Source organism: Parasteatoda tepidariorum, chromosome 5, assembly GCF_043381705.1.
Source record: "Parasteatoda tepidariorum isolate YZ-2023 chromosome 5, CAS_Ptep_4.0, whole genome shotgun sequence".
NCBI lineage: Eukaryota > Metazoa > Arthropoda > Arachnida > Araneae > Theridiidae > Parasteatoda > Parasteatoda tepidariorum.
Genome location: NC_092208.1, coordinates 72,367,811 through 72,395,083, shown reverse-complemented (window position 1 = coordinate 72,395,083; position 27,273 = coordinate 72,367,811). Strand labels below are relative to the sequence as shown.

The 27,273-nt window shown below is 29.8% G+C and overlaps 4 protein-coding genes across 5 annotated transcripts in view; 3 read left to right on the top strand and 1 right to left on the bottom strand.

Annotated features, from left to right (window-relative positions):
• Positions 1-27,273, top strand: part of LOC139424774 (uncharacterized) — a 183,533-nt gene that overhangs the window by 111,253 nt on the left and 45,007 nt on the right. The gene's annotated exons all lie outside the window — the stretch shown is intronic.
• Positions 646-16,057, bottom strand: LOC107440740 (SAGA-associated factor 29). Of its 2 annotated transcripts, none has more exons than XM_016053748.3 (5): positions 15,903-16,057; positions 12,413-12,487; positions 8,139-8,358; positions 3,583-3,731; positions 646-1,159 (listed from the first exon to the last, which is right to left on the bottom strand). In XM_016053748.3, exons 2-5 carry the CDS (start codon positions 12,482-12,484, stop codon positions 743-745), a joined length of 858 nt encoding a protein of 285 aa, XP_015909234.1. In that variant the 5' UTR covers positions 12,485-12,487; positions 15,903-16,057; the 3' UTR covers positions 646-742. The 2 variants fall into 2 exon arrangements, with proteins under 2 accessions (XP_015909234.1, XP_015909233.1); XM_016053747.4 differs by lacking the exon at positions 15,903-16,057 and adding an exon at positions 15,672-15,884.
• Positions 20,752-27,273, top strand: part of LOC122272511 (uncharacterized) — a 93,017-nt gene continuing 86,495 nt past the window's right edge. Inside the window, exon 1 of the mRNA XM_071180594.1 lies at positions 20,752-20,905. The gene's annotated coding sequence lies outside the window, so the exon portion shown is untranslated. The remainder of the gene's footprint in view (positions 20,906-27,273) is intronic.
• The window catches only part of LOC122269920 (uncharacterized), a 33,259-nt gene continuing 32,158 nt past the window's right edge, over positions 26,173-27,273 (top strand). The window contains exon 1 of the mRNA XM_043045300.2: positions 26,173-26,358. Coding sequence (XP_042901234.2) covers positions 26,205-26,358 — 154 coding nt within the window. The 5' untranslated portion in view covers positions 26,173-26,204. The remainder of the gene's footprint in view (positions 26,359-27,273) is intronic.

Genomic DNA, 27,273 nt, shown 5'->3' with positions numbered 1-27,273 from the left:
AATTAAAGGTTAAAATAAATAAGACTTTTTATAAGAAGAAGCTGATTATAAATGTTAACAAGAAAAAAAGACTTTGTTTTGGAAACTGTTTAGTTACGAAACTATTTGGAAATATTATTAGCTTCCATTTCCAAGGTATATTTTGGCATATATGTGAATTTTATAAAATTACAATCAATTAATTTACTTACAAATAATGTGTAAATATAAATAGATGCCTTTATATTAATTAAATATGTTCCTGCAAATAGCTTATTAATATATAGGAAAACTTAATTTTTTTAAAAAAAATGTTCTTAAAATTATAAAAAAATTGCCTTTGAAATGGAATTTTTTCCCCTCATAATTGAAAAAAGAATTTCAATCTAATTTTTCATAGAAATTTAAATGATTAAAGATTGAAATAAATGTTAAAATAACTAAATAAGAGAAAAATATCTTAATATATTATAAATATGAATAACCACTGAATTATAAATATAAACAATAAAAGACAAATTTTTAAAACAAAAATCATTCAAGGAAAAAATTCCTCATTCTAAAAATCACTGAAAAAGAATAGTTTTTCAAGAAATCAAATATCATCTAAGTCTGGACTTTACTTGTATGTAAAGAAACACCTTTGAAAAAAAAATAGCACTAAAGTTAAAAACACTGTTTTTAATTTTTATACATAAAAGCACAGAAACATACGTTAAAATTATGTACAGGTTATTTACAGGTTCTTAACAAGGAAATCGGCTTATTCATCAGCTATTTCCTTAAAACTCAACACATAGCGTTGGCAGATTTCATTCGGTGGAGAGTATCCCCCAGTGTAAGATGAATCTTCAAACATAAGACTATAACTATCCTCTGGTTTTTCAGGTGACTGTGACACCACTGCAGGATAAAAACAAGTAGTCTGAGGGTAGAGAGCAAGCACATAACTGTTTTTGGGAAAAATGGCTTCAGGATTTTCAGTGGGATGAGCTCTCCATAAAGGTAGGGGTATTATTTTACCCGACTCAATTACAGACTCAGGTTTCTCACGCTCATCAATGTCATATATAGTATATTCATTCTTATCTGAATCGAAACCAGTTACTTCAGCTAAAATCCAAGTAGATTTAGATGAGTCTTCTTCCATTTTTACACATGCAGCTACTAAATCACCTACCTGTAAAATTTTTATATATTACTTTATATTGAATAAGGACCATAAATATTTATTCATCAAATTGCAATGAAATGTAATACAAACAGGGGTAGAAATTTAGAAAATTTAATCACTAGTCCAAGATCAGCAACTAAACTTCTACCGTATCTTAATTTCTGTCCAAAGGACCAGTAAGAAAAAGATCTCACATGTCCATACATGTTTTCACAGGGATGTTCTGGTACATCTATTAGATTTAATTGTTATATATTTACCAAGTACTCATATTAAAAAAAATATGAAAAATTAAGTATTTTATGAAGAAAATATAGACCAAAACACCAAAAAATTATTACATGCAAATCAGTAGGTATATCATTGCTTTGATAGCAATCAATTTATGGTCAGAGGGACCACTAATATACTTTTCATTGTGTTACAAATCAAATTTTAGTTGTTCCAGACCACCAATAATTCTAGCTTTAATAAAAACAAAAATGTAAAATAGCTACTTTAAGGAGGAATCTGGTATTATTTATATCCAATCGCATTAAAATACTGAAGTTTATGAATGTTTTTTAACCCTTTCGTGCCGACTGTCACACATACGTGCCAGTAAGAAACACACTCACATCCCGACCGACACGCCGGTGCGCCAGAGCGCTTTCTCGTTCACCCCCGGTCGTCACTCATTTGTGCCAGTGTCCTGAAACGTTTTAAAATATAAAATTTCTGCCAGAAGATGGCATTGTATGTCCATATGGTTTCAGATACATGTAGATTTGACCTTCTACTCAAAATGATAGTAGTATGACTCACATACACGTGGTTTTTAGGGGGAAGGAATGGAATGTTTTATGACGGCTCTTTAAATTCGCGCATGGTATTTGTTTACAGAAAGCAGGGGAGGTTGTTTTTTTTGCCACAGCGTTATGTATTTCGATTTGCGGTTCAGTTTTTAGTGCAATGTTAGTGTTTTAAAATTTTTCATACGAAAAAATAATTTTAAGTCATATATTTAGTTTTCAGATATATAATGTTAAAAGTTATTAAATGGTAAGTACATAATGAAAATAAAATTTGCAAAATATATATTTAAACAATAAATGACTTAAGTAAATAAAATATCTATAGAAATATATATAAAGCATACGTAATTTAAATATTCTACAGAACATTATTAAACAACACGTTGATATTTCGGTTATTTCATAGACTTAGGCTTAACAGCAAATAACCTTCCGGCCCTGAACAGACACTCGCGAGAGAGATTGCCGGCTTCAGCGACAAGCGTGCTTCCCGTCACGAAAGGGTTAAACAAAACCATTAATATAGATAGAAAATTTAAATTCTGTGGTACTAAAATACCTTTTTCCTTGTAAAAAAATTACTACTAAAAAAACTGGTGAGAATTAATTAGATAGCAAGACCATTATGAAAAATGCAAATATTCAAATACAGTAAAGCAACATTTATGTGTGGGGGTCTGCTATAAATCGACATATAAATGGAAATTAAATAATATAATAGCATTGTCAATTTTCCACTTAATTTATATGAAAAACAATAGAGGTAGTAGTAATTAAAATTGAAAACAATACACCACTCAAAAAGGTAAAACAAAAAACCTTTAATCATGGAGTATCCTGACTACACATAATGTATAGATAACTCTTTCTATACAGACAAGTGAAAATCTCAAGATGGACAAATTCCGTTTTTTAGAGTCTGATTGTTAGTCTTGAATCCAGGCCAAATATTTACGTATTAAATAAATAAAAAAATGGAAAAAAGCGCTGTAAAACCAATAAATTTCGTTTTTTCTGCTGTATATATTAGCTATTTTAATATTGCATAGGTTAAGAATGAATTGAGACTGCTATGAAATAATGTATAAATGAAAAGGATTAATTAATGAGGAACTATTAATGGTGCTTCACTGTATAAGTAAATAACACATGAAAACAAATATGACTACTTCCCTAGACTTAGAATACAAAAAAAAAAATAATTAATTTTTCAGATAAATATTTAAATGAAACATAAATTATTTGCTTAACTAGCAACAAAAGACTATTTAATATAATTAGACATAATGTTGTTAAGATAAACATCTTTAACCAAAACGTCAATTTTAGAAGGTTTTTAATGATATATATTTCAAATGGTGATTTTTATAGATTTATTTATTTTTCAATTAATAAGCATTATGATGAAGATCTGAAAGACCCATAATATCAATTTATAAGTAAAATATATTAGACTTTGATGACTTGCAGAAGGGTCTAATTTGCTAATTTTATATACTGTTTATGTGTGTACTGCATTTCAATTGTATCTTGAAAACTATGTTTAGAACTAATGGAGAAAATTCTTCAATTTTGTACGCATGCATTAATTACAGTGAGTTTTTTAAAAAAAATTTTAGAGAATAATAAACAAACTTTTGCAATATATTCTGGATCAGGTTGCATAGCTCCACAGAGCGGTGGTGCAGGTTCTTCAGACTCTCCAACCCACAATGGCAAACTTTGACCATAAATTACAATCATATCCATCAAGTTGCTTTTGTTAATAGTGTCTTTGCACTTTTCTAAATGAAAATAAGAACATTTTAAATAGTAGGAAATAGAAGAAGGAAACTGTTCCATTAAAAAAAAAGAATCATCTGAGTTCATAGCATGGTAATTTTTAACAGGTACACCACAATGGAAGGAGATTGATTTCAAATAGATTAAAAATAATATTGACAGAGACAAAGCACACCAAAAACTTAATTTTAAGAGCTGGGTGAAAAAATATGAATGGTTTATTATAATGCAGAATAGTAAAATATTTTCTGTATATTTTAGTAATTAATCAATAAAAAGCAAGCGTGGTAAAGCAATTAAAACAAAAAATCTTATTTATTACAGTTAACGCACAGGGTTCTATAATACCTTTAAAATAAACTTTATCTTAAAAGCAGAAAGTGCTTAAAACAGCAATGTACATCACAGAACATTCAAATTTACTTCCACTTTTCGGCAAAATAATTTATGTCTAAGTTACAAGGACAAATTTTAAAGGCTGCCAATAATTTTTTTAAAATTATAATTATGCAGGCATTTATACTAGCATTATATATGTACTAATTTAAGGTAACCGACTGGGTTCAACACAATTTATTTAAAAAAGACCTCAATTACAATTTTAACTAACAGTGTTCCTAAAATTATAAATCTAGAGTAAATTTCAAAAATTTATAAAAAAAAAATTTAAAAAAAAAGAAGAGACAAATTTGAGCATAAAAACCACAAATTTTTTGTCACTATAACAGCTCAACAATAAATTATAATGCATAAATATCAAAATAACTTTTTTTTTAAGATTAATATTATGGTTACCTATGTTTGGAACTAAAATCTTTCAAACTTTTCAAATATACAAGGAGATAAAACTAAATATGTTGGTCAACATTGATTTTAAAAAAAAAAAATTATTAACATTCTTAGTTAAAGTAAAAGAAAAATAATAAATTCACACTTAGACCTTAGTTCAAAACATAGGGACCATTATACAAAATCTACGTAGAAAGTTTTAAATAATTCTATAATGAAATTTTTAGTAATATGTAAAAGATTTTCTCAAAATCAATGTTTTTCTGCAAGTGCATTTAAAGTATGTAATTGCTACTCTGCTTCATCTGTCAGCATGCGATGAAACAACAAACAAAGACCAGAGAACAAAAATTTAAAGAGATATAGAAAGCTTATGAGCATAAGTTATATAAACAACAAAAAAAGACAAAATTAATTGCCAATTTTTACCTAGTTGGGATACCTTTATTAAGGTTCTCTTCTCATTTTTTTCATTTAGAATTTTAGTACACAAAATTAAAATCGAATTTTTCCTCGTTAAAAAAATGGTAGTAATTTAACTTGTTACAGTTTATGTTTTATAATACCAGCAGATAATTTACAGACATTAAGTCTAGTTTCAGAACATTAGATAGAATCTTGTCCATGGATATTTAAGAATCTTTATAGAAAATGAAGTTTCGCATTTAGTAAAACATGTTAATCAAAAACCAAGTAACCCTGATTCTGCTAAAGTACAATTTTAAAGTATAGGCAATAAGTGTGGCTTATTCCCTAAACATTTATTATAGGCAATAATGCATTGGCACTAGCAATAAGTCACTGAGCCGTTATTATGAAGGACTGGGGTTCGATCCCTAGTGACGACTTGAAGCCCACTTAGCTACGGATCGATAGGTAGGGTGACCCGGGGTAATTCACGATCACTCTGTTTCTGGGGTAAATAATGATCACCTAAGTTTTATTTTTTAAAAAAATATTTTTTTTTAAAATTGAGACATGGACAAGAATACTTGTACACTTTACTAAAGTATAACTATATTTACTTAATAATAGTTTTTTGTTTAATCTAACAAAATAAGTATCTTTTAAAATGCTTTCTGTATTTTCCACTTCAAAGATGGGTTTCAAAATGTGCACATTTCTGCAAAGATCCCCCTCCTTCTCTTAATAATAAATATTTTGAGTTACTTTCTTTTTCTTTGATATTAAAATAGTGTAAGCTTTTATTTAATTGTTTCACATCTACTGTAAACATTATAATTGATTATAGGAAACTATGTCAAATGTTGCCCGTACAGATGGGGTAATTATTAATCACTGGGGTAATTCCTGATCATTGTCATTTCTTCTTATAAATAGTATAAAAAATAGCTAATAAATAGTTAATAGTCTTTTCTTAAATAACAGTTCATATTTATTAAGTGGAACAACTATAAAATATATTCACAAAATTTGTTTTTAACTGTATACAAGACAAATGTGTTCTGATACGCACCATTCCATTTGTCAGGTCCTTTTAGACCAATTGTCTCCAACATTGGTACCTCGTCTTACAAACTCGCAAAATTTTTAGTTTCTGTCTTCTCCCCTCTCCTTGGTAATAATTCTTTTACTACCAAAAATTCCCTTGAGTTTGTTAAAGAAGTTAAAAATCTAAAACCCAATGGTTATTTGATGGCCTCATTTGATGTAAAATCACTGTTCACTAATGTTCCTGTTGAGGGGGCTTTGGAATGCCTAAAACTTAGACTTTCGGAATATCATTTTTCCCAATATGAGGTCAATGAATATGTTAACCTTACCCGTGTCTGTTTACAACAAAATACTTTCGCGTTTGACAACAAATTTTACCGTATGACCAATGGTCTTGCCATGGGAAATCCTTTGAGCCCTATACTTAGTGACATCTATATGCATTATTTTGAGAGTAAACTATTCAAAATCTTAACTTTCCCCTTTTATAAAAGATACGTTGATGACAGTTTTGCTTTGTTAGAGGATAATAATTGTAATTTAGATCAAATCCTTAATGTTATGAACAGCATTGATTCTTGCATTCAGTTCACCTTTGAATTAGAGTCTGATCAAAAACTTCCTTTCTTAGATGTGCTTGTGACTCGGAATGATAATTCATTCCATACTACTGTCTTTCGTAAACCTTTTGCTGTTTCTCTTCCCCCTCACTACAAATCCTCCCAACCAAAAACTTGCAGCTTTTCGGTCTTTTGTCTACCGTGCGGTAAATATTTGTTCTAACAATGATCTTCTTGATGCAGAATTAAATTACATCAAAGCCATTGCTCATGACAGAGGTTATTCTCCTAACATTATTGATAATATTTATAAAAACTTAACTAAACAATCGCCTACCGATAAACCTTCCAAAGAATTTTCTAACAATTTAGTCATTTTACCCTATTTTCCTAAAATAAGTCGGCAAGTTGCTAATATCCTAAAGAAGTTTGATTTTAATATTATTTTCAGTCCCATTAATAAGATAAAATTTTCTAATCTCAAACAGCCCATTGACAGTCAAAATAGCTGGGGTATATACCAAATTAATTGCCAATGCGGCCTTTCATATATTGGCCAAACTAAGCGTGCCTTAAAGTGCCGTGTCAAGGAACATGAAGCTTATGTCAAAAAACAAGAATTTAAACGCTCATCTATTGCCCAACATTGTTGGGACTCTAATCATAATTTTAATTTTTCCTCTTCTAAAGTCATTCAAAATTGTTCCTCAATATATGATTTAGATTTTTATGAGTCTTATCATATTTTCAAAAATTCCAAACTGTTGGTCAATGACCTATCAAGTGTTCCTTATATTTCTCCTGTTTGGAAATCTATGATAAAACCTAACTAACCCCCTCCCCCCTTTTTGTTCCTTGCTTCTTATTCGTCGTCTTCCATTCACCCTTCCCTCCTATTGGCCGTTGCTCTAAACCCTCTTGTGACGTCATCTTTCTATATATATTTACTCTGTTCTCTTATTGTTTTCTGTTGCACTGATAAAGGTTGCCCTTTGAGCATCCGAAACAGCTGTCTGCTTTTAATGATATTTTTGTGCTCTTTAATGTTGTCGACCTTAGTTTGTATTTTAGCACAAAGGTCGCCCACTTCTGTATTCGTTTTAATAGCTGCTTAAAAATATCTTTTTTGTTTATTTGTTTGATCTTAATGTCTTATTTGTTAATTACCATTGTATAATTATTTTTAAACAGCCCATTTACTATAAAAACTGGTGATCAGTAATTACCCCAGAAGTGATCAGGAATTACCCCAGAAATGATCAAGAGAAGGGGTAATTCCTGATCACTAAAAATTTAAAATCTTTTAAATTCTAATAAGATTTTCAAACAAAAGAAGGTAGCATAGGACTCATCTCATATAGCCTCGAACTTCCAGTAAATATTAAAATTCTATCTTAAATAGTTTTTTCACAAAATAGATGTTTGCATTTTTTGATCAGGAATTACCCCAGGTCACCCTACCAGCTTGCTTCGGAAATAAAGGTGATCGGTGCACCATGCTCAACACATTGTTACCATCTTGATCGTTGGTCATGAAATTGTGGATCCTTATATTTGTTGACCCTACATTTTAATAATGTTTTAAATTAAAAATAAAAAACTCACCAGCCGCTTTAGAAGCAACACTAGAGAAGCGAACCGTTTGAATTTCATTAAGAAGACCTAAAGCTTTTTGCATCAGATCCATTTCTATTTCTGTATTGTTCAAGCAAGTCTTGTACATGCCAACCAATTTCATCTTTTGAATAGCAGGTTTTGATTCTGAAGGCTCGTCAAATGCTTTTGTAAGATTATCTAGATTACTCTGCTCTCTGAGTCTCTCTTCCTATCAAGATTCAAATATTAATAAATCTCATTTAAAAAGAAAGTAAACAAGACATTTCATTTGTAGAAAACATAAAAAATTTATCCAACGGGCAGACCTGGCCCTAATTTTGAAGCAATTTTTATTGAGTAAACCTGTAAGTAGTTGGAGGTTTTGATTTGATATTTTTATTTTTTTTCTGACAAGAGAGAAAGGGGCCAAAATTTTTATAAAGCTTGCTAAGGTTATTTTGAGTATCCCATGATAACATATGGTTTTATCAAAGGTAAAGTTATAAAGCCAATTACCATAAGATATCATAGGCTCCTTCAAATGTCTTAATTACAGGGATGAGAGTAGTCAGAAAGTAAAAAAGAGGAAATCCATGAATGAATATATATATATCCAAAAATTTGACCAAAAAAAAAATCGATCTTTAAACTTGTAAACTATGTGATTATAAATCCCGATGGTTAATTATAAAATTGTATGAATATGAATCACATGCATGATTTTAAATTGAGAGAATATGAATCCCGATATGAGGCTTTTAAATCGAGTGAATATGAAACTCTATCGAATTTAAAAAAATCGAAAATACAAATCATAATGCGTAATTTCTAAATCACATAAATGCGAATCATGAGGCATAATTTTTAAATCGCGCGAATACGAATCCCAACGTCTAATTTTTAAAAAGCATGTATAAATACGAAAATCGATGTTTGATATTACAACCGCAAAAACGAATCACGACTTTGAATTTTAAGCTCGCGTGAATACAAATAGCTACATAGGGTTTTAACAGCAAGTAAGTACAAAACGTGATATTGGATTTTTAAATCTCGTAAATAAGAATCATAATGCACGATATTTAAATAGCGTGCATAAGAATCACAAGGCGCAACTTTTAAATCAGGTAAATACGAAAATCGATGAATGACATACGAATCGAGATATTTGCAGAGTCTGGACTTGGGATTTCTAAAAGGCTTGTTTGTAATGTTTTTGTTTAGACATAATAAATAAAAATTAACAAGATTAATTGAATGAGCAAATAAATATTTTCACCGCAAATCCACCTACTTTTTTTTTCTTCTTTCGTTTGCTTTTAAGCCAGAAAACAGGAAGCAGCGACGAAACGAAATACGATGAATTACGAAAATATGAGCTATCCGGAGGACGGATAAAAGTACGGAAAATCTTATTTTCTGTGCGCAAAAGCGGAGAGATTAGCTAAAATAAGTAAAAATGCAGAAGAGTTAGCAGCTAGGACGCAGTTTGAATTTTCTGTTTATCTTCGAAAATCGTAAATAAATATAATTATTTTATTTCAACGACTGAATTTTTTAAAAAAAATCGGAATATTTATTTTAAGAAAAACGAAACTTTTAGAGAATCGGAGTTTTTGATAAAAAGGCTGAAATTCGAGAGACAAAAGCGAAAAAATCTCATCCCTGTATAAAGGTCAATCAGTATTATCCCAATGAAATGATTTTTAGAGAAACTTCAGAGGGAGGAATGTGGATTTCAATATTTTCGCTCCGCCGAAATTTAAATTCCTCATAAAATATTTTAACATGTGCAAAAAAAAATTTCCGCGGAAATTAACGGAAAAAATGGAAAAATCTGAGAAAAAGCGGAAATCCGCGGAAGAATCACATCCCTGTAATTAGATTTTTGCAAAAAAGTTTAAAAATGCATGAAGAAAATTTAATAAACATGGAAGAGGCAATATTAAATTTAAGTATTTTTATTATGTAACAGTTTAAATATTACATATTTAACTTAAGTTAGCAATCTACAATTTTTTTAATAATTCATCACAAAAATTAGAAAATAACATGTAGGTTAACTAACAAAACTATGATGGCACAAATGCAGGTTGTATTTAAATCCGGTTTACAACATGCAAATGCCATTTTTTTTTCTTCCTTTTTTTTTAAAAAAAAAGAAGAAAAGACTAGAAGTTACTTTTAGCTGGCTGGCTATTGGCTTAGGTAGAGCATTATATTGAAAGTTGGGAAAAAAATTACCAAAGGGAAGGGGAACCCAATAAAAGAAAATTTCAGAAAATGTAATATTTACAATTATAATGAGTTATGCTATTTAATGACATAAATCAACATATCATGTCCTTATACATGATTGGCACTGACCAGAGATCAAGATCCAAGAAACCGCCGATTATTATTTACGGATATCCTAAGCAAAAATTTAGTAATAGTTCTGAATTTACAGAACACTGGGGATTTCGAGGCCTGTTTTTATTCTTAGAACATGTTTTTAATCATGTAATTGCATAGTGCAGTTTAAAGGTTCATGCTCAATAAAAATTTTTTTTGTGGAACAGTAAAACTACCTACATCACAGACAAGATTCTGGTTAGCTACAAAAATAAATATTAAAAAAAAGACATAAACAACTTAATCTTTTCAGAGCTTTGAGATTTTGTCTGAAAGAAATACTTATTACAGTAGAGAACCAATTATCCGGGATGTTCGGGACCATCGCTATCCCGTATGTCTGAATTTCCCGGTTTTCTGGATCGACCAAAAAGTGCTGTTAATCGATGTTTTATCGAACCCGAATTACAAGGAAAAAGTGTCATGCATAAAGTAAAAGATAAAAGAAAGGTACTTCTAACTTTAAAAAGAAATGGTAGAAAAATAACATTTAAAACAATAAAAAAATTTGCAAGTTTAGACAAGAAAAACAAGTTTAAAAAATACAAAATTCCTGTATTTATTTTTTAAAAATAATTACAATTCCTAAATTAACTAATATAAACAAAACCAATGGTTAAATAACGAAATATATTTCATACCTAATTATACGAGGGAAACGATAAATTAAAAGGAAAACTTATTAATCTAAATAAAAACACTTGAAAATTATCGAACCGAAACAATAGTTAAAAAAGGCACTAGCATAAATATTAAAACCCGGAACAAGGCAAGATCAACGGAATATTAAAAAAAAACTAATGATAAAATTTATGAATAAAAAGAATTAATTTATTGAGTGCGAAATTTATCGTGAAAAGAAAAAAATATCAAACATAGTGGAATCAGAAAAACAAAACTGCAATCTGCTTCATATAATAATCCTATGTTTAAATTAATAAACAATTCTCCTTTTATTTATTTTTTTTGCTGATAAAAACATAATATTTAATTACAGCAGATGTGATTCCACATCAATAAAAACTTGCAAATGATACCGCACTTCCAAAGAATGAGAATTTATTCAGAAGAAACTTATTTTATTTTTATTAATCGATGTCAAATAGATAAATATATTTTTCTCTTTTATCTTCTGTTCACTGATATGCATGCAATGCATTTCCCCCACCCCCCTCGTAAATCAAACAGAAAACGAAATCAGCATGCCACACCCTTGAGCTTGATTGACGTCCTAAAGGAGAAAATAAAACATTCCTCCCTTCTCTGCCTTCAAGGTCACAGAGGAAATGACGTTTCTCTGGGTAAACGGGGAAAAAAATTCTCCCCTTCCTTACATTTTCCTCTACTCAACTTCAAGGATGAGTACAATTTCCGCTTTTTTTAATAATCGTTCTAGTTTAAAACTGATCAAAATTTCCCCCGGTTATCTGGATACCGGATAAATGGTTCTCTACTGTACTTAATGGTGGAAAAAGTTATTGGTCCTTATACATGGACTTAAAAACCACAGGGTATTTTGAAGTCTTGTTTTATTTTTAGTTAAATAATGTTTTTCCATTGCGAAACTATGCAACACAGTTAAAGATTTCATGTTCAATAAAAAATTATTATTTTAGTTGAGCTGTCGAATTCAAATAAATCGAAGACTAGATTCAAATAGCTTACAAAAATAAATAAGAAATATATTGAATTCTGTTCAGAGATTTCTAATATAATTCAAATTAATCATTTATGTGCTATTGGCATAGAAAAATCAGTCAAGTGGCATCATTACTCTTTTACTATATATGTTTAAAGTCAAATTGATAATTTATTTATTTTAAATTACATTTCAGAAAATCAAGAATTCCACAAATTTCACAATTTCGAAGAAAACTTATTGAACTTACTTCTAACTGAAGAAGTATATTATGAAGCTCAAGCATTTTGGCCTGGATAAAAGGAAATTTGTTGGCTGCCATAATCTGTATAAAATGAAATTGTATAAATAGAAATATAAAATTTGATAGTGAAACAAATAAATATATATGCTATATTATATAAAAGCTATTCAGTTCAATGTATAATACCCATTAAAGAAAAGAAAAAAAAGTTGATATTTCATAATAAAAAAGGCACTTGTTATGCCAGTGTCTACCCACCACTTGCCCAAAAAACCCATATTTACGTTTTTTTTTAAAGAAATGACAAAAAAACAAAAAAAAGAACAAAGAGTTGGTTTGCAAACTTTTCCCCACCCTGTTACTACTAAAGCTATTTTTTATAATTTTACTAATTTTTAAAAAATTTTCTCAAATTATTTGATCATTTTTAAGCAAATAATCTTGATGGCATGCTAAAAAATTGAGCAAAAATGTTTTAATTCATTTTTGAAATCTTCATCTTATGGAAACATATTTTAATTTGAATGATATACCCTGTGGTAGAATCCCAGCGACATTGTCGCAGAACGTTACAGAGTTCCTGCAGAAAGATTTTCCTTTTGAAAAATAAAAAATTTTAGTTCTCTTTTCGTTAGAAATTTACACGTAATACTTGAAACATGCATTTAGATAATCACTTTTTGACGCGCTCAATTTTAAACGATAGTATCGTAAATCGATGTAATGTTTCGATTGTATTTTTGGCAGTAATTGATATTGATTTTCATGTGGATTTTAAATTTCCCAATATATTTTAAACAATATGGAAAATTTAAATCATGCATTTGAGTATTTACTTTTTAAAGCAAATATTCTGTCGAATTTTTGTCAGTTATTGTTATTGGATTTCTCATTAGTTGCTAAATCCGATATTTTTTATGCTACATAATTTATTACAACAGCGTAATCTCGAAATGAAACACCTATTTGAGGAACCTGATTCGCGTAAATAAAAATTACAAAATGCAGTGTTGGGGCCAACATCAACATAAAGCTGATTCTGATTGAAAGTAGAATGAATAACAAATAATATGCACAATAAATTTTTTGCTATAGTGCAGATAATAAAAATAATTAATGCAAATAAATTTAAATGAATATACTTAAATAAATATATTGGAATACGAAAAAAAGTAGCTTTTACATTTATCTTAAAAGTTAATTTTTACTATTATTTAAAAAAAAATTTTTTTTTACATAAATTATTGTTGAAATTTGGAAATAATTTATTCTTAATGTCTTTTGACATCATTACCTTTCTAGTAAAATTGCACAAATTTTTGATACAATAGAATCGGTGCGAGTTGTGATTGATAGAGTGAAGACTCAAATGCAAGATTTAAAATTTTCATGTGCAAAATATATTAAAATTATTGAGTTGATTTTGCCTGAAATAATAAAAAAAAAAAGGAGAGTATTATTTTGCTACAAATTTGAATTTGTAACAAAATCCCTACTAACAGTCAAATTTTATTAAAATGTAAAATATGGTGCTGTTTAAAAAAATGAAAGTACATTTTTTAAACTTTCGTGATTTAGTAATTTTTTTTTAAATACATTATTCAGGGTGCATATTTAAATTTTTCAACAAAAAATAAGTATCTTTTAAGTACTTTTTAAGCACTCAAAAAATATTTTTAAGCACTTTTAAGCAAAATATTTCAAATTAGGATATGCACACTCATAATTTTTTTTCCTTTATATTGTTGAAAGATCTTCATAAATATATGATAACAAAATGCAAAGTAGATTTAAAAAGTGATATGATCATGATAAAATAACTAGTTTTATAACTAGTAAAATAACTAGACAAAGAATTTTTTTGTGGTTATATTAGCCACCATAAAAATAATTTCGCAATATTAAATACATTCAATATTGAGAGAATCATTCAATTCTTTAAATTTATAATTACTTTACACAATTATGTAAAAAATTTATTCAAAATTATAAATAATTAAAAGATTATCTTTCTTGCAAAATGCAGCAGAGTTGCTCATGAAGATGCATGAATCCTTCCCACCGAATCCTGCTCAGTATTCGAACCCGCAGGTATTTCATAAAATGATTGGCGCTTTCATATGCTACAGACCGATGATACGTCAAAATATATTGTGGTTGAATTAATTATGAAATGTTGAATAGAACAATGTGAAAACCACGCTTTTTGAGTAGTTCGAAGCAGAAATTGATATGGTAAAGAAAAAAAATCTCATTTTGGAAAAGAGAAAATTAAGCACTTTATAAAAACACCCAATGAAAAAAGCACCTTTAAGGGCTTTCAAAAAATGAAAGTCGAAAATAAGNCTAAATAATAGAAGCACTTTTTAAAAATGCTACGCACCCTGTTATTGAAATGAAATTTTAGCTAAAGTCAGTCATTATCTAATTTGTTTATTCTCAAATAAAAATATAAAAATCATAAGCATTATTTCCCCCTTCAATGCCAGAGAAAGACATCTTATGAATATAATTCTGAAGAAAAAAAAATCTTTCAAAAATTTCTCCAGAAAAGAAAAACAAAAATTTTTACATAATTTTTTATTTTTCATTATTCCCAAATGAGAATATAATAAAATCACAAGCATTTCTTCACCCTCATATGCCAGAGAAAGACATCTTTTGAATATATTTTTGGAGAAGAAAATTATTTAAAATTTTTTTCGAAAAGAAAGTTTAATTTTTTTACTTTATTATTCTTAATTTTCTGTTATTCTCAAATGAGAATAGAAAAATCATGAGCATTTCTCTTCTCTCTGAGGCACAGAATTCTGGAGGGGGGGGGGAATACTTTGGGGAGATTTGGCAGAATGATCGCCAAGGCTTGGGAACTTCTGGGCAGCGGCCCGCGAGAAACTAAAAAAAAACATCACAGAAAGGGACCAACTCGAAAGGTATAACTCGTAACCACCCCCGGGAAAACATCATGTTTTTATTAAAAAAATTTGCAAATTTAAAATCGATTAGGCATCTTGGCGATTGTAGTTGGCCAGACAAATCACGATACGGAAATAAAATTCCAATTTTCAAAAAATTCCTGCAAAAAAGAAGCCGAAATTTTTTACTGCATTATTCTTTATGTTTCATTATTTTGAAATAAGAATAGAAAAAATTACGAGTATTCCCTTCTCCTTCGATGAGCAAGAAAGGCATCTTTTGAATATAATTCTGGAGGGGGAAAAAAATCTTTCGAAAATTTCTGCAGAAAAGATAACAAAATTTTTACTTCATTATACTCGATATTCTTCATTATTCTTATTCAAGCATTTACGAAAAGAAAAGACACTTAATAAAGTTTTAAACTTGTGAGAACATAAAAAATTAAAATGCGGCCATATAGTTACAAAAAGGTATTGATTTCAAACATATATAGCTAACAGGGGAACATAAACTCTTTTAGAGCATTAGAAACAACAAGTTGAGCTTATAATATAGTTTCAAAGACAAAACGGCTTACTAAGACGAAATATTAATAATTAATAGTTTCTTTTTTCTTTGGGTAAAAACTATAATTGTTTATTTTTTATTAAAACTTGAAACGTCTTGGGTTGTCTATTTTTGTTCTATTTTAGATATCGATTTTGAAGAGCCCAGTTTACAATTAAAAGTACAGAAAGCGCTACAAACTCAAACTATCTGAAAGGGTAACAAGACGCAACTTACGGAGGAAAGGACGGAGCAGTTTGCTGCTTTTTTACTTTAGTTATATTAAAAAAAAAAAAAAAAAAAAAAAAAAAAAAAAAAAAAAAAAAAAAAAAAAAANATATAAAAAGTGCGTTTTTTTTTTTTAATGCATTCACGTAAAATTTTATTTTTATACGAGTTTTAAAAGAAAATGGATTAATTTTACGAAAAAAGTCGAAGTATAAAAACTTTATTTTTATTAAAATTTGTTTATTACTACAAAAGAAATCAAATCCGTTCTGTTGAAATCATAAAGGAATTGCCAAACTAGCATGTCAGATTGATGAGACCCTTAATTAAAACGAAGAAATAGTGGCCAGATTTTACATATTTTTTTTTTATAGTGTAGGGATATTAACTTTAAGACCCTTTAGAAAAATAATCAAATCATTTTCAGAAATAATAAGACTAATTTTCTTCTCAACGTTTTTTCCCAAAATATTAAAAGAAATAGTAATAAATAAAATAAAATATAACGTGCTATTTAACCACAATTATCTTTTACAGCAGCCAAACATGCTAGTTAGTGCAGATGATATTGGCAATCGAAAAGGGCTGCAGGTGGCGTAGAGCAGTTTCAATTTGCTTAAAAAATTATCTAGATATGGTGAAATACGTAAAAAGTAAAATTAACAATAAGGGATCCTAACTTTGGATCGCTCCCTGATTAAACTATTAGGACCACATTTTTCAGATTGTGGTTACAACCAACATTTTGAGGATCAGAAATTCAAATCAGTCGAAAAAAAGCCATGCTTATTCAGGGAAAGTATGTTTTTTCGTGACCGATTTTGTAACATCAAATATCGTCTGCACTAATAAATCAGTATATTTATCCCACAGATGGTTAAGTGGGCGAAATTGGAAGAATGTTTCTCCCCAATACATTACTTCCCTATTTAGCAAGATGGAAAAACCGGTTTTGCTATGTTAACTGCAGGTTAAAATACGATCTTTTAAGTGCAGAACCGTCAGTGGGTTAAGGTCACTCACTCAAACCATTATCCTGGTAGGTACTGATCCAATCATTAGGATCAAACGGTATTCAGGATGATCCGTTTTTTCTCTCCTTTTGCGCTACCTCCCTCATTTTAGTAGCTAAAACTACATAAATTCCCATTTATGTAGTTTCAAGTATTTTTTTTAGTGGCGTTCACTTGGGATGTATTGTCCTATTGGCCAGGAGTGTCAGAACTGCTGCTCTCTTCTCGTTACCCAGTGGGCACCTGTGGCGAAGCCACGGCGGTGCAGCAGCGTCGCCCGCGTCACACAACCACAAACCCGTTTATAGGGCGGGGGGGTCACATTCACGCAATTACACACAGGAGAAAGGACATAGAACACAGAGAGAAAGAAACATCCATGCCCTGAGCGGGATTCGAACCCGTAACCGTCGTCTCCGCAGTCAGGCATGCTAACCACTCGGCCGCCAGGGCGGCAAGTTTTAGGTATTAAAGGTTTGATTATAAGGAGTCTAGCCCCTTGACTTTCTGACATTCTTTTGAAGTTAAGATTAAATTTTTATAAAACAAACTTTTAGTAATAGAGTCACATTCAAACTGGTTATACCTTTCAAGAAAGATTGAAAAAAAGTGGTCACTTTATCAGGTTTAGAGAAATAATGATTGATGTTTTTTTAGGGCTTCTATAGATTTTTTTCTTTTCAAAAATGTAAAGCAATATTACTATGCTATATGTCATTTTGTGTAAATTATTTACTACTGCATGTCTCTCTATTTTTAGATGCTTTTAAAAATTTAATTTTGTTTTCTTTTAAATTAATGAAAATCTATTATAGACGATAGCAACGCTCGAATAAGTCATACGGGGTGAAGACCAGTTCCAGGCCTTTGGCCCTTCTCCTTTCCCTCTCCTCCTCTTTTCAATTGCATAGGAATGTACTACGATGTCTTTCCTTTTCTTAATATTTTGCATTTTTAATTAATAAAAGTATTTTTCGAAATTTCCATGATACTTTCTCTTATAACTGTGTTTAATGTAGTTTTCAGTTCCATATAGTTTCCCAAAATAAAAGATTTTAATCTATATGAAAATCAAGACATAAACTAGCGTACTCCCTTCTTCTATGATTCTCCTCACGCTAATGGGGAAAGCATGTAAAGTGTTGCCGTAGGTAGAGAGAGTTCTGCTCTACGCCACCTGAAGCCCATTTCAATCGCCAATTCTAAAATGAGACATTTATTATGCAATCGGCAGTAAAAAATGGACTACTAGTGGGCACTGCAAAGCAAAACTGTTTATTAATGGCACACTTCGCCATTAGCAGGTGCAGAGTCACAGGAGAGTCATAGAGTCTACGAAAGTATAAGTGCTACGAAATATGTAAACATTAGACTGCTCTTCAAAGTGAACCATATTCTTCAGAGTGCACCATATTTTATGGGTCACGAATCTAAATTCGTGGGAAAAGACATATGTTTATTCAGAGAAACTATGTTTTTGTGCCTGATATCGTAACTCTTAATATATCGTGTTCAAAATTAGGCAGTGGAGTCATTAAGATAAGAATTAATTCGAAATAAAACTCTAACCATAAAATGTTTGACGAAATTTTTTTATGCAAGTTTCATAGCAAATTAAAAATGAAATCTAAATTAAAATGAAATTGAAAATGAAGTTACAATCAGAACCGAGAAAATTTTTGATGACAGTAAAGGTTTAATTTTTAATGTTATTTGACTAAAGTACAACAGATCTTAACCAGCGGTAACGAAAAACTACATTATTTTCGTTGTTTATTACAATTAAAATTACTTTTTTACCATCCATTTTTGTCACAACTAAAACTACAACCATTTTTTTTAAACGAAGTGACTACAAACCACTTTAGATTTTTGAAACTGCTTCAATACTTTAAGGAGACGACCTTTTCTGGAGAACTTAATTTATTACTCCTATGCTCAAAATCGTTTTGAATAAATAAAATTATCTTGCATTAAATGTAAGGGAATAATTAATAAATATTTATTCATGCTTTTATCAGCCAGTAGGTTATTTCAAAACATTATTTTCGAATTTGTACATTTAACCATCAACTTTTTATGCCTTTCTCGACAGTGAATATTTAATTTAATAAATGCAAGAAAATTATCAAATACTTGAAATTTTTTAATTGTCAGTAGGGGAAAAATGAGCACAACTTTTAGGATTGATGACCTCTCCTACTATAGTGCTATGGAATGAGAGCTTCATCTCCATTCGGATCAATGACCTCTCCCGTCCATAGGATGAGCGCTACACCCAACTTCCTCAGTATGGATGATAAGAGTTCAACCCACTGATAAGCTCTAGGAGGGATGACGTAGCATAGCTCTTTATGTAGCGTGGTTTTAACTAAACAAATGCTTCTTACAAATTTTGGGTATTTATTTCTTTGCAACAATGGATATATATGTGGGGACGGCATGAGTGGTCGTCTTAAATAAAAGACACGTTCTTTAACAAAAACATATATTGAAGATTAAATTTACATAGGGACGGACGATTAACAATTAACGATTAAATAACAAAAAAATAATAAATGAGAGTTCGTCTGAAAGTTTAGTTTAATAATAACTCCTCTTTGGAGTGCATATCATCACGTCTTTTTCGGTTCGTTGTCAAACACGCTCTCTCTCCGGGAAATCCCCACTGCTTCCTCGTCGTGCACAGGGATCAGCTTTCAGCTTACATTGACTGGCGGTACTTCTAGCTTACGGATCTGAGAACTGATATCAGGTTACAGCACAGGAACTGGCACTATAGAGAACTGGGATCGGCTTTGTGTACAGGAGCTGGCACCATATATATTTCAAAAATTTGACGCTAACTTTTTAATCTGAAACTAGCTCCAAATGTTTTCATTGCAAATAATTATAAAAAATTTGCAAAGTGTCCTCCATTATGTTAACCATATTCATGCTCTTAACGTCTTATAGTTTAAACAAATGTTTCTTAAAAATGTCTAGCTTAAAAAAATGTTAGTTATTTCATTGCATCTAAGGTTTCTTTTAATTTTTTGAAAATTTTTTGGACACTTACTTTGTAATCCGAAACAAATTTCAAATGCTATGATATAAGCTATGATTTTTTAGCAAAATACAGAAAGAATTTAAAAAAAAAAAAAATAAAAAAAATCCTATTTCTTTCCGTTTATTTACTATAAACCGAGAAATTGAAAACGAATCCGTTCTTTAAATAATATTTTGAATAATCTAAATTTAAATTAATCCTGATATCTAGTCTATTACTAACCTGAAAATCATTGGAAAAAGTTACAAAAAATTCGCAAAGTGTCGTCCTTTATTTCTATATGCTCTTAAATGTTTGGACTAAAAATTGCTTCTTAAAAATTTTGAGCTCATATTTTTTGACTTATAATGGCGTTTTTGAAAAAATTGGCTATCATTTTTTAATTTTTATGAAGTTCAGAATAAATTTCTCGTTGCAAAAAATTATAAAAAATTCGCAAATTGTCCTCCTTATTGTCCAATTATACATATGCTCTTAACAGAATGCAATGAGGAATTCATTTGAAACTTATTTTAAATTACCAAGTGATCATCCGTTTTTGCAAAAATACCACTATCTTTAAGGAGATAAGTTCTCAACATTTCTAAGAAGGATTTCTTTACTCACGTTCAGAGCATATATGTGTAATTATTGTAATGAAGGACAATTTCAGATTTCTTTTTCTTTTTATTTTTTGCAATGAGGAAATAGATTTAAACTTGTTTCAGATTATGAAGTTAGAGTAGATTTTTTTCAGAAATACAGGTATGTGTAAGGAAATAAGTATTCAAAATTTTAAGAAGAAATTCTTAGTAAAAAAGTCTTCGTTAGGAGCATACATATTAAAATAAAACAGGCCAATTTGCAAATCGTTTATAATATTTTGCTTTGATGAAATCATTTGAAACTTGTTCCAGATTACAAAGTGAATGTCAATTTTTAAAAAAATACCTATATCTGTCAAGAAATAAGTAATCAAAAGTTTTAAGGAGGATTTGTTTACTCCAAACAATGATTTGTTTAGAGCATATGTATGATTGGTGAAAAGTAGGACAATTTGAGACTTTTTTTATAATTTTTTGCAATGATGAACTCATTTGAAACTTGATCAAGATTAAAAAAATTATAGCCAATAATACCCGTATAAGTCAAGAAATACGAAATCGAATTTTTTAAGAGGAAATTTTTAGTCCAAACAATGCAACGTTGAGCATACATACAGAAATATAGGAACAAGGCACTTTTCAAATTTGATAGAATCTAATCGTTCTCGAACACTCCTTTTTGAAACAATGTAAAGAACATTCACAAGTACTATTTTATTCCGAAAAGGTGAAAATGTAAAACTGGATTGTGAAAGAGCTTTTATGATTTGGTAAATACTATCTCACTTTAGAGGGCACGATATAGCATTAAAGGAAGTTGCTTGCAGCTTATTTGCTCTGTGCCAAACAATTGCAGTCCTATTGGTTTTTTAGACAAATATTTAGAAATGATTATTTCGTGACTTAGGTACCATTTAATGCTGCAGAATTAGTACTGCAATGTTCTTTAAATATCATGTTTTTTTATATACTAGGTAAAGTCATTTAAATATTTCATAAAAGATATGCTAATCAGTGTGTTATAAGCATTGAATATTTATCAGCTTGCCTTGAATAATGAATGTAGTTTTTTTATTTACTTTTGACAACAAATGGTGTTATGGCTTACATGAAATGAAAAAGCATGCACAGTGTGTTAAAATGTTTTTGAAAATAGTGCTTGTTAAATAAAATAAAACAAATTAAATTAAAAAAATAAAATTAAGTGAAAGATGCATAAGTTAACCACTTGTAATTCAAAGGTTTAGTGGTCGACATATAGAGGGGGACGATTTGCTATTCCTACACTCATAATATTATTCATGTTCCTACATTATATATATTTTTTATATATTGTCAATCATAATAAATATAAATGTAAGCAAAACGTTTCGTTTCTTTTTCGAATGGCAGGTACTGAACTTACTTTATTCGTTTCGCCTTAGAAGATGCCACAGTTGTTACTCATTTCGCGTTACCCAGTGGTTTCGCGTTACCTGTGAACCAAAGTCACGGAGGCGAGTAACATTGCCCACGCTACACTGCCACAAATCCGTTCATAGGGTGGGTCACATTCACTCATCACACACAACAGAGGACAGCACAAGGGAGAGAAACATCCATGCCCAGAGCGGGATTCGAAACCGCGGCTATTAGCTTCACAGTCAGGCACGTTAACCGCTCGGCCCCCTGGCCGGCAAACTGAGAATGTAATTTTGGAAATACTCCTTACATCTCAAATGAGATTAATAAATGTAATGAACTACAAGTTGTTACATAAATTAACTACTAAACTTATAAGTTAAAAGAAAAACAAATATGCATGATTTGTTAGTGATGCATGTTAGTTATTTTTTTCCCTCTTCAAATAATTTTTTTAAATATAGATGCACAGGTACACACATGCACATCAATATTTAACCCTACGCCTATGGCCCTTGAAAATCATTTATCGGTTAAAGGTTAAGATTGTAGACAAGACAGATAGAAAAAAGAGAAAAAAATTAGCATATAGCAACAAAAAACAAAAAGAAAAAAGCAAATATAGAATTTAAAAAAATAAACAAGCATAAAAACTGAAGGAAAAAAAAAAGATTTTTCTGTTAGTTATGGCATTTTGATTAGGAAGTATCCAGGGCTAATTGGTCAAGTTTAGTAGCTCAGCATTTCATAATTTTGACATTTTTTTCATGAAAATTACTTTAAATTTCATGAAAATTACTTATCAGGACAATGCACGGGAACATGCATGCAATTAGAAAAATTGACATTTTATTCATTTCAAGATTTTGCATTTATTTTTTGCACTTAAAAACTTACTTTTTTACAAAAGCTCTTAATAGTTTTCCCACATAATCACCTGACAAAAGAGTTTAGATAGTATTTAAAATATTATTACACCCCTTCAGTTAAATTTTAATTATCAAAGAAAATTTCCTTAAAAAGTTTTTTTTTTCTTTGTTGACTTTTGAAGGGTTCAGAATAGCATTCAATATACCAAAGTAGCAAAAAGATATGATCTAATATCAGAAAGATGCAATATAACACTGCCGTGCTAGAAAACGCAATACTCTTGAATCCTATCTTCTAATAGTAACATTCGAATTTTCAAAATAATCATCTATTTCATTACTTTTGGTATAGTGCCGCATTTTTGCGAAAGGTTATCCCATAGTATTAATAAAAAAACAATTATTTATGAAAGAAAACAGTAAATGAAATATTAATAAAAATATCATTTTTAGCCAATGTAATTTTAGGCGAAAAAGCACAAGGTAATATTAGCAGGGCAGAAGTAGGCTTTATAAAGTAAACTTTTTTCAGTGATCAACATACAAGATAGATCGGTGGTCAGGTTTAAGGGTTTTCACCCATCTTTTCATGTAGGATAAATACGGTTCTTGAAAAGAGAGATCAACTTAGACAAGTGGTCACCTTGACGGTTTTCACTCTATTATGTTTTGATTTTTCATAAAAATGTTTGGCGCTTAACAGTTATGCCAATGACGCCAAGTTCACCAACAGGAAATAACAGCGTGAGATTCTGGTTAACTCAGGTAACTGATTATCGATATTACACACATAGGTGGATAAAATAGGACAAAATTGCAACCATTAATTATAATAATATAAAATTTCTAAATTATAATAATAGTGATTACAAAAATTAATTATAAAATAATAAAATATCGTGAAAATTATCGATAAACATAATTATAGAATACGATAATATCACGATCATTATCGAAAAAGTAACACATGAAAAAGATAATATAGGGAATCCCTTACGAAAAAAATCGAGCTATAAATGAGGTTGTTATTTAAATACGTCGTTAGGTTGAAAGGGTGCAAATGGATACCTCAAAATTAACCTCAAATATACCTCCAGAGGTATCAACCTAAGGTGTTTAATTTTACATCTGTGGAGAGGTAGATATTTACTACTTTAAGGTGTTCCACTTTCAACCTTAGGTTATTACTTATCAACTTGAAGAATATTTTTCTACACTTGTGGAAATATTTATTCAACAACCCAAGGTGCTTCATTTAATACTTCNTAATTACCTCAGGTATAAACGAGGTATATTTTAAAGGTATAAAGGAGGTTGTTATTTAAATACGTCGTTAGGTTGAGAAGGGTGCAAATGGATACCTCAAAATTAACCTCAAATATACCTTAAATATACCTCCAGAGGTTTATATGTATCAACCTAAGGTGTTTAATTTTACATCTGTGGAGAGGTAGATATTTACTACTTTAAGGTGTTGCACTTTCAACCTTAGGTTATTACTTATCAACTTGAAGTATATTTTTCTACACTTGGGGAAATATTTATTCAACAACCCAAGGTGTTTCATTTAATACTTCAGCTTATAATAAATCTACCTCAGGTGTATTTTTTGACAGTTGGAAAGGCAATTTTTTACTAACATGAAGTGTATTAATTGTATTATGTTCGACCTGAGGTAATTATTTTTCAACCTCAGGTATCTAATTTTATGCTTGTAAAGGTATGTATTTTTCAACCTATGGTGTGTCGTTTTACACTTCAGGTAATTGTAAATATACCTCTGGTGTATTTTGTTCTACCTCAGGTAATTATTTTTCAACCAGTATCTAATTTTATGCTTGTAGAGGTATTTATTTATCAACCTGTGGTGTTCACACTTCAGGTTATTATAAATCTACCTCAGGTGTATCTTTTAACACTTGGAAAGATAATTTTTTACTAACGTGAAGTGTATTATGCTCGACCTCAGGTAATTATTTTTTAACCTTAGGTATAGATTTTTATGCTATTCCCAAATGTGAGGTGTTATATGGTCCACCAAGTTTATTAATTTTTAAGATCACTATACAAAGAATATAATATAAAGATTTTATATATATGAAGAATAATGTATATCATTACATTTTTTCATTAGTAGAGATCTTCATTTATCAATCTGAAGTTTTTATTATTAAACATTCGGCAGTAATTGCTTCTTTTGTTAAGCTATAAAAGAAAGCTTCAAATGCATAATTCTTCTGTAATTTTAATAGATCCCATAAGATCTAGAAAACAAAGAAGGCCATCATTCAGGTTTTTCAAATGTGCTGAAAGAAACTTGATGATCATCCATAACAACCTATTTACTCGAGTTCTGGAGAAAAAAAAGAAGTCTGAAAGCAGTTTTTTGTTGTCGCAAGTTTTATAAAAGGCTCGTCAAATAAACACCATTCCTGATGCTAAGAATAACGGATTGTCAAATACTAACCACGAGACGAAAAGACTCAATCATCATGTGCCTCCTGAATTTCTGCTTGACTCGAAGTTTTCATAGCTTGGCTAAGCATGCATGAAAGCAAGGTAGGAGAATCGGAGGACATCACGTGATCTTGTGTCGTCCCGGGCTTGATAAATCAGGCTTCGTTTAAATGGGTATAAAGGGACACAGGACAAACCTTTGCCATAGGTGAAACCAGATTGCAGAAACTACATAGGATGGACTGGGGTAGCGCCAGGATGTAGGGACTCAGAAGAAAAAGAAATGACATTACCTTCCAAATTTGTTTCAGTTAATGAGTATTGAAATTCTATACATACTAAAACTATGAGCACTGCAGGTTTAACTATGAATAAAGTAAAACTGGAAGATCAAAATACCACATTTTAAATCAAGTACTCAAATTTGCTTTGTTACCCTTAGTAACAAGATGTGTAGAAAAAAAAGGCTTAGACGCTGTAGCTTGCTAATAAAACAAAATTGAAATAATCGTAGGTAAATAGAAAACGTTTAAAAAGTTATTATCTACAAGAATAATTGATTCATTTTTAAGTACATTCAATCTAAAATTCAGTTTTATGTTTATTCAGTTGCATTTGAATTCACGAACAATTAAGAGGAAAAAGTGTTCCTATTTAAATGATATTCCCCTACGCTAAGTGTGCAGAATTTTTTTTGAAAAGCAATATTTATATCGACGTAGGAGAACGAAAATGTTTACCATTTGCAAATTAATTTGTATCCTGGTTACAGTAGCACACATCAACGCACTTAATTTGAGTTTTTTTAAAAGTGCATATGATCAAGCTATGGGATCTGCTATGGGACCTTTCTTAGATTGCATAATGCTACAATATTGTGACTGTGGTAAGATTTTTTTCTTTACTAGTTATTTCTTGCAAAATTTTTTCCTGCAGGTATGTTAAAAGATTCTTATTAAATTGTCAGTTTTCCTGTGTGCCCAGCTTACTTCGCTCACTAATCACTTTGGTAGCTACGAAATTATTATTTTTTTCTTTGACGATAATTCTATGAAAATTAAATAAATAATTATTAATAAAAAAATTCTAAAAAAATTTTTTTAGAGAAATTTTTACCTAGAAATTAAAAATTATTTAATTAAAAGATCCCAAAAATTCTCATTATAATAACATAATTTAATTCCCGATTATATTGAGATAAAATTCTAATCTAATAATTTTGCTCAGTTACCACTGCAACTTCATCTACAGACTTGTTTTCTAAATCCCTGTTTAGATTTTGGTTGCAATAAAATTAAAAAAAATTTTTTTTGCCAAAGAGATTACTAGGTAAAAGCGTAAAAAGTGAATTTTTAATAATGTTTTGAAACGTTCGATTCATTATTTTAATTACATGTGCTGACAGGACAAAGTTTTCAGCAAACCTGATTATAGAAGGAGACATTACTGTTCGAGTTCATTCGGCAGTTCACTTTATCGATCGGGTCAATTCGTCGCCGGGGTTGTTTCTACGACAGGGTCATTTATGAGACAAGTCGCTTATTCAACACGTCATTTCGTCGAAAGGTTAATTTCTTAATGAGATATATGTTATCAGGGCAAAATTTATTTGACGAAGTTAACTTAATAACGTAAAATAGTATAGAAATTTATAAAAATAGCGCAATTTTTAATAAAAACATGAAATATTTATTATTCTTTGTACATGATGAGAACAAAATGTAAAGATACGAATTGCTGGAATGAGGAGAAATGGAAAATGGAAAAAATAGAAATTTAACTCTTTCTGAACTGTGCATAT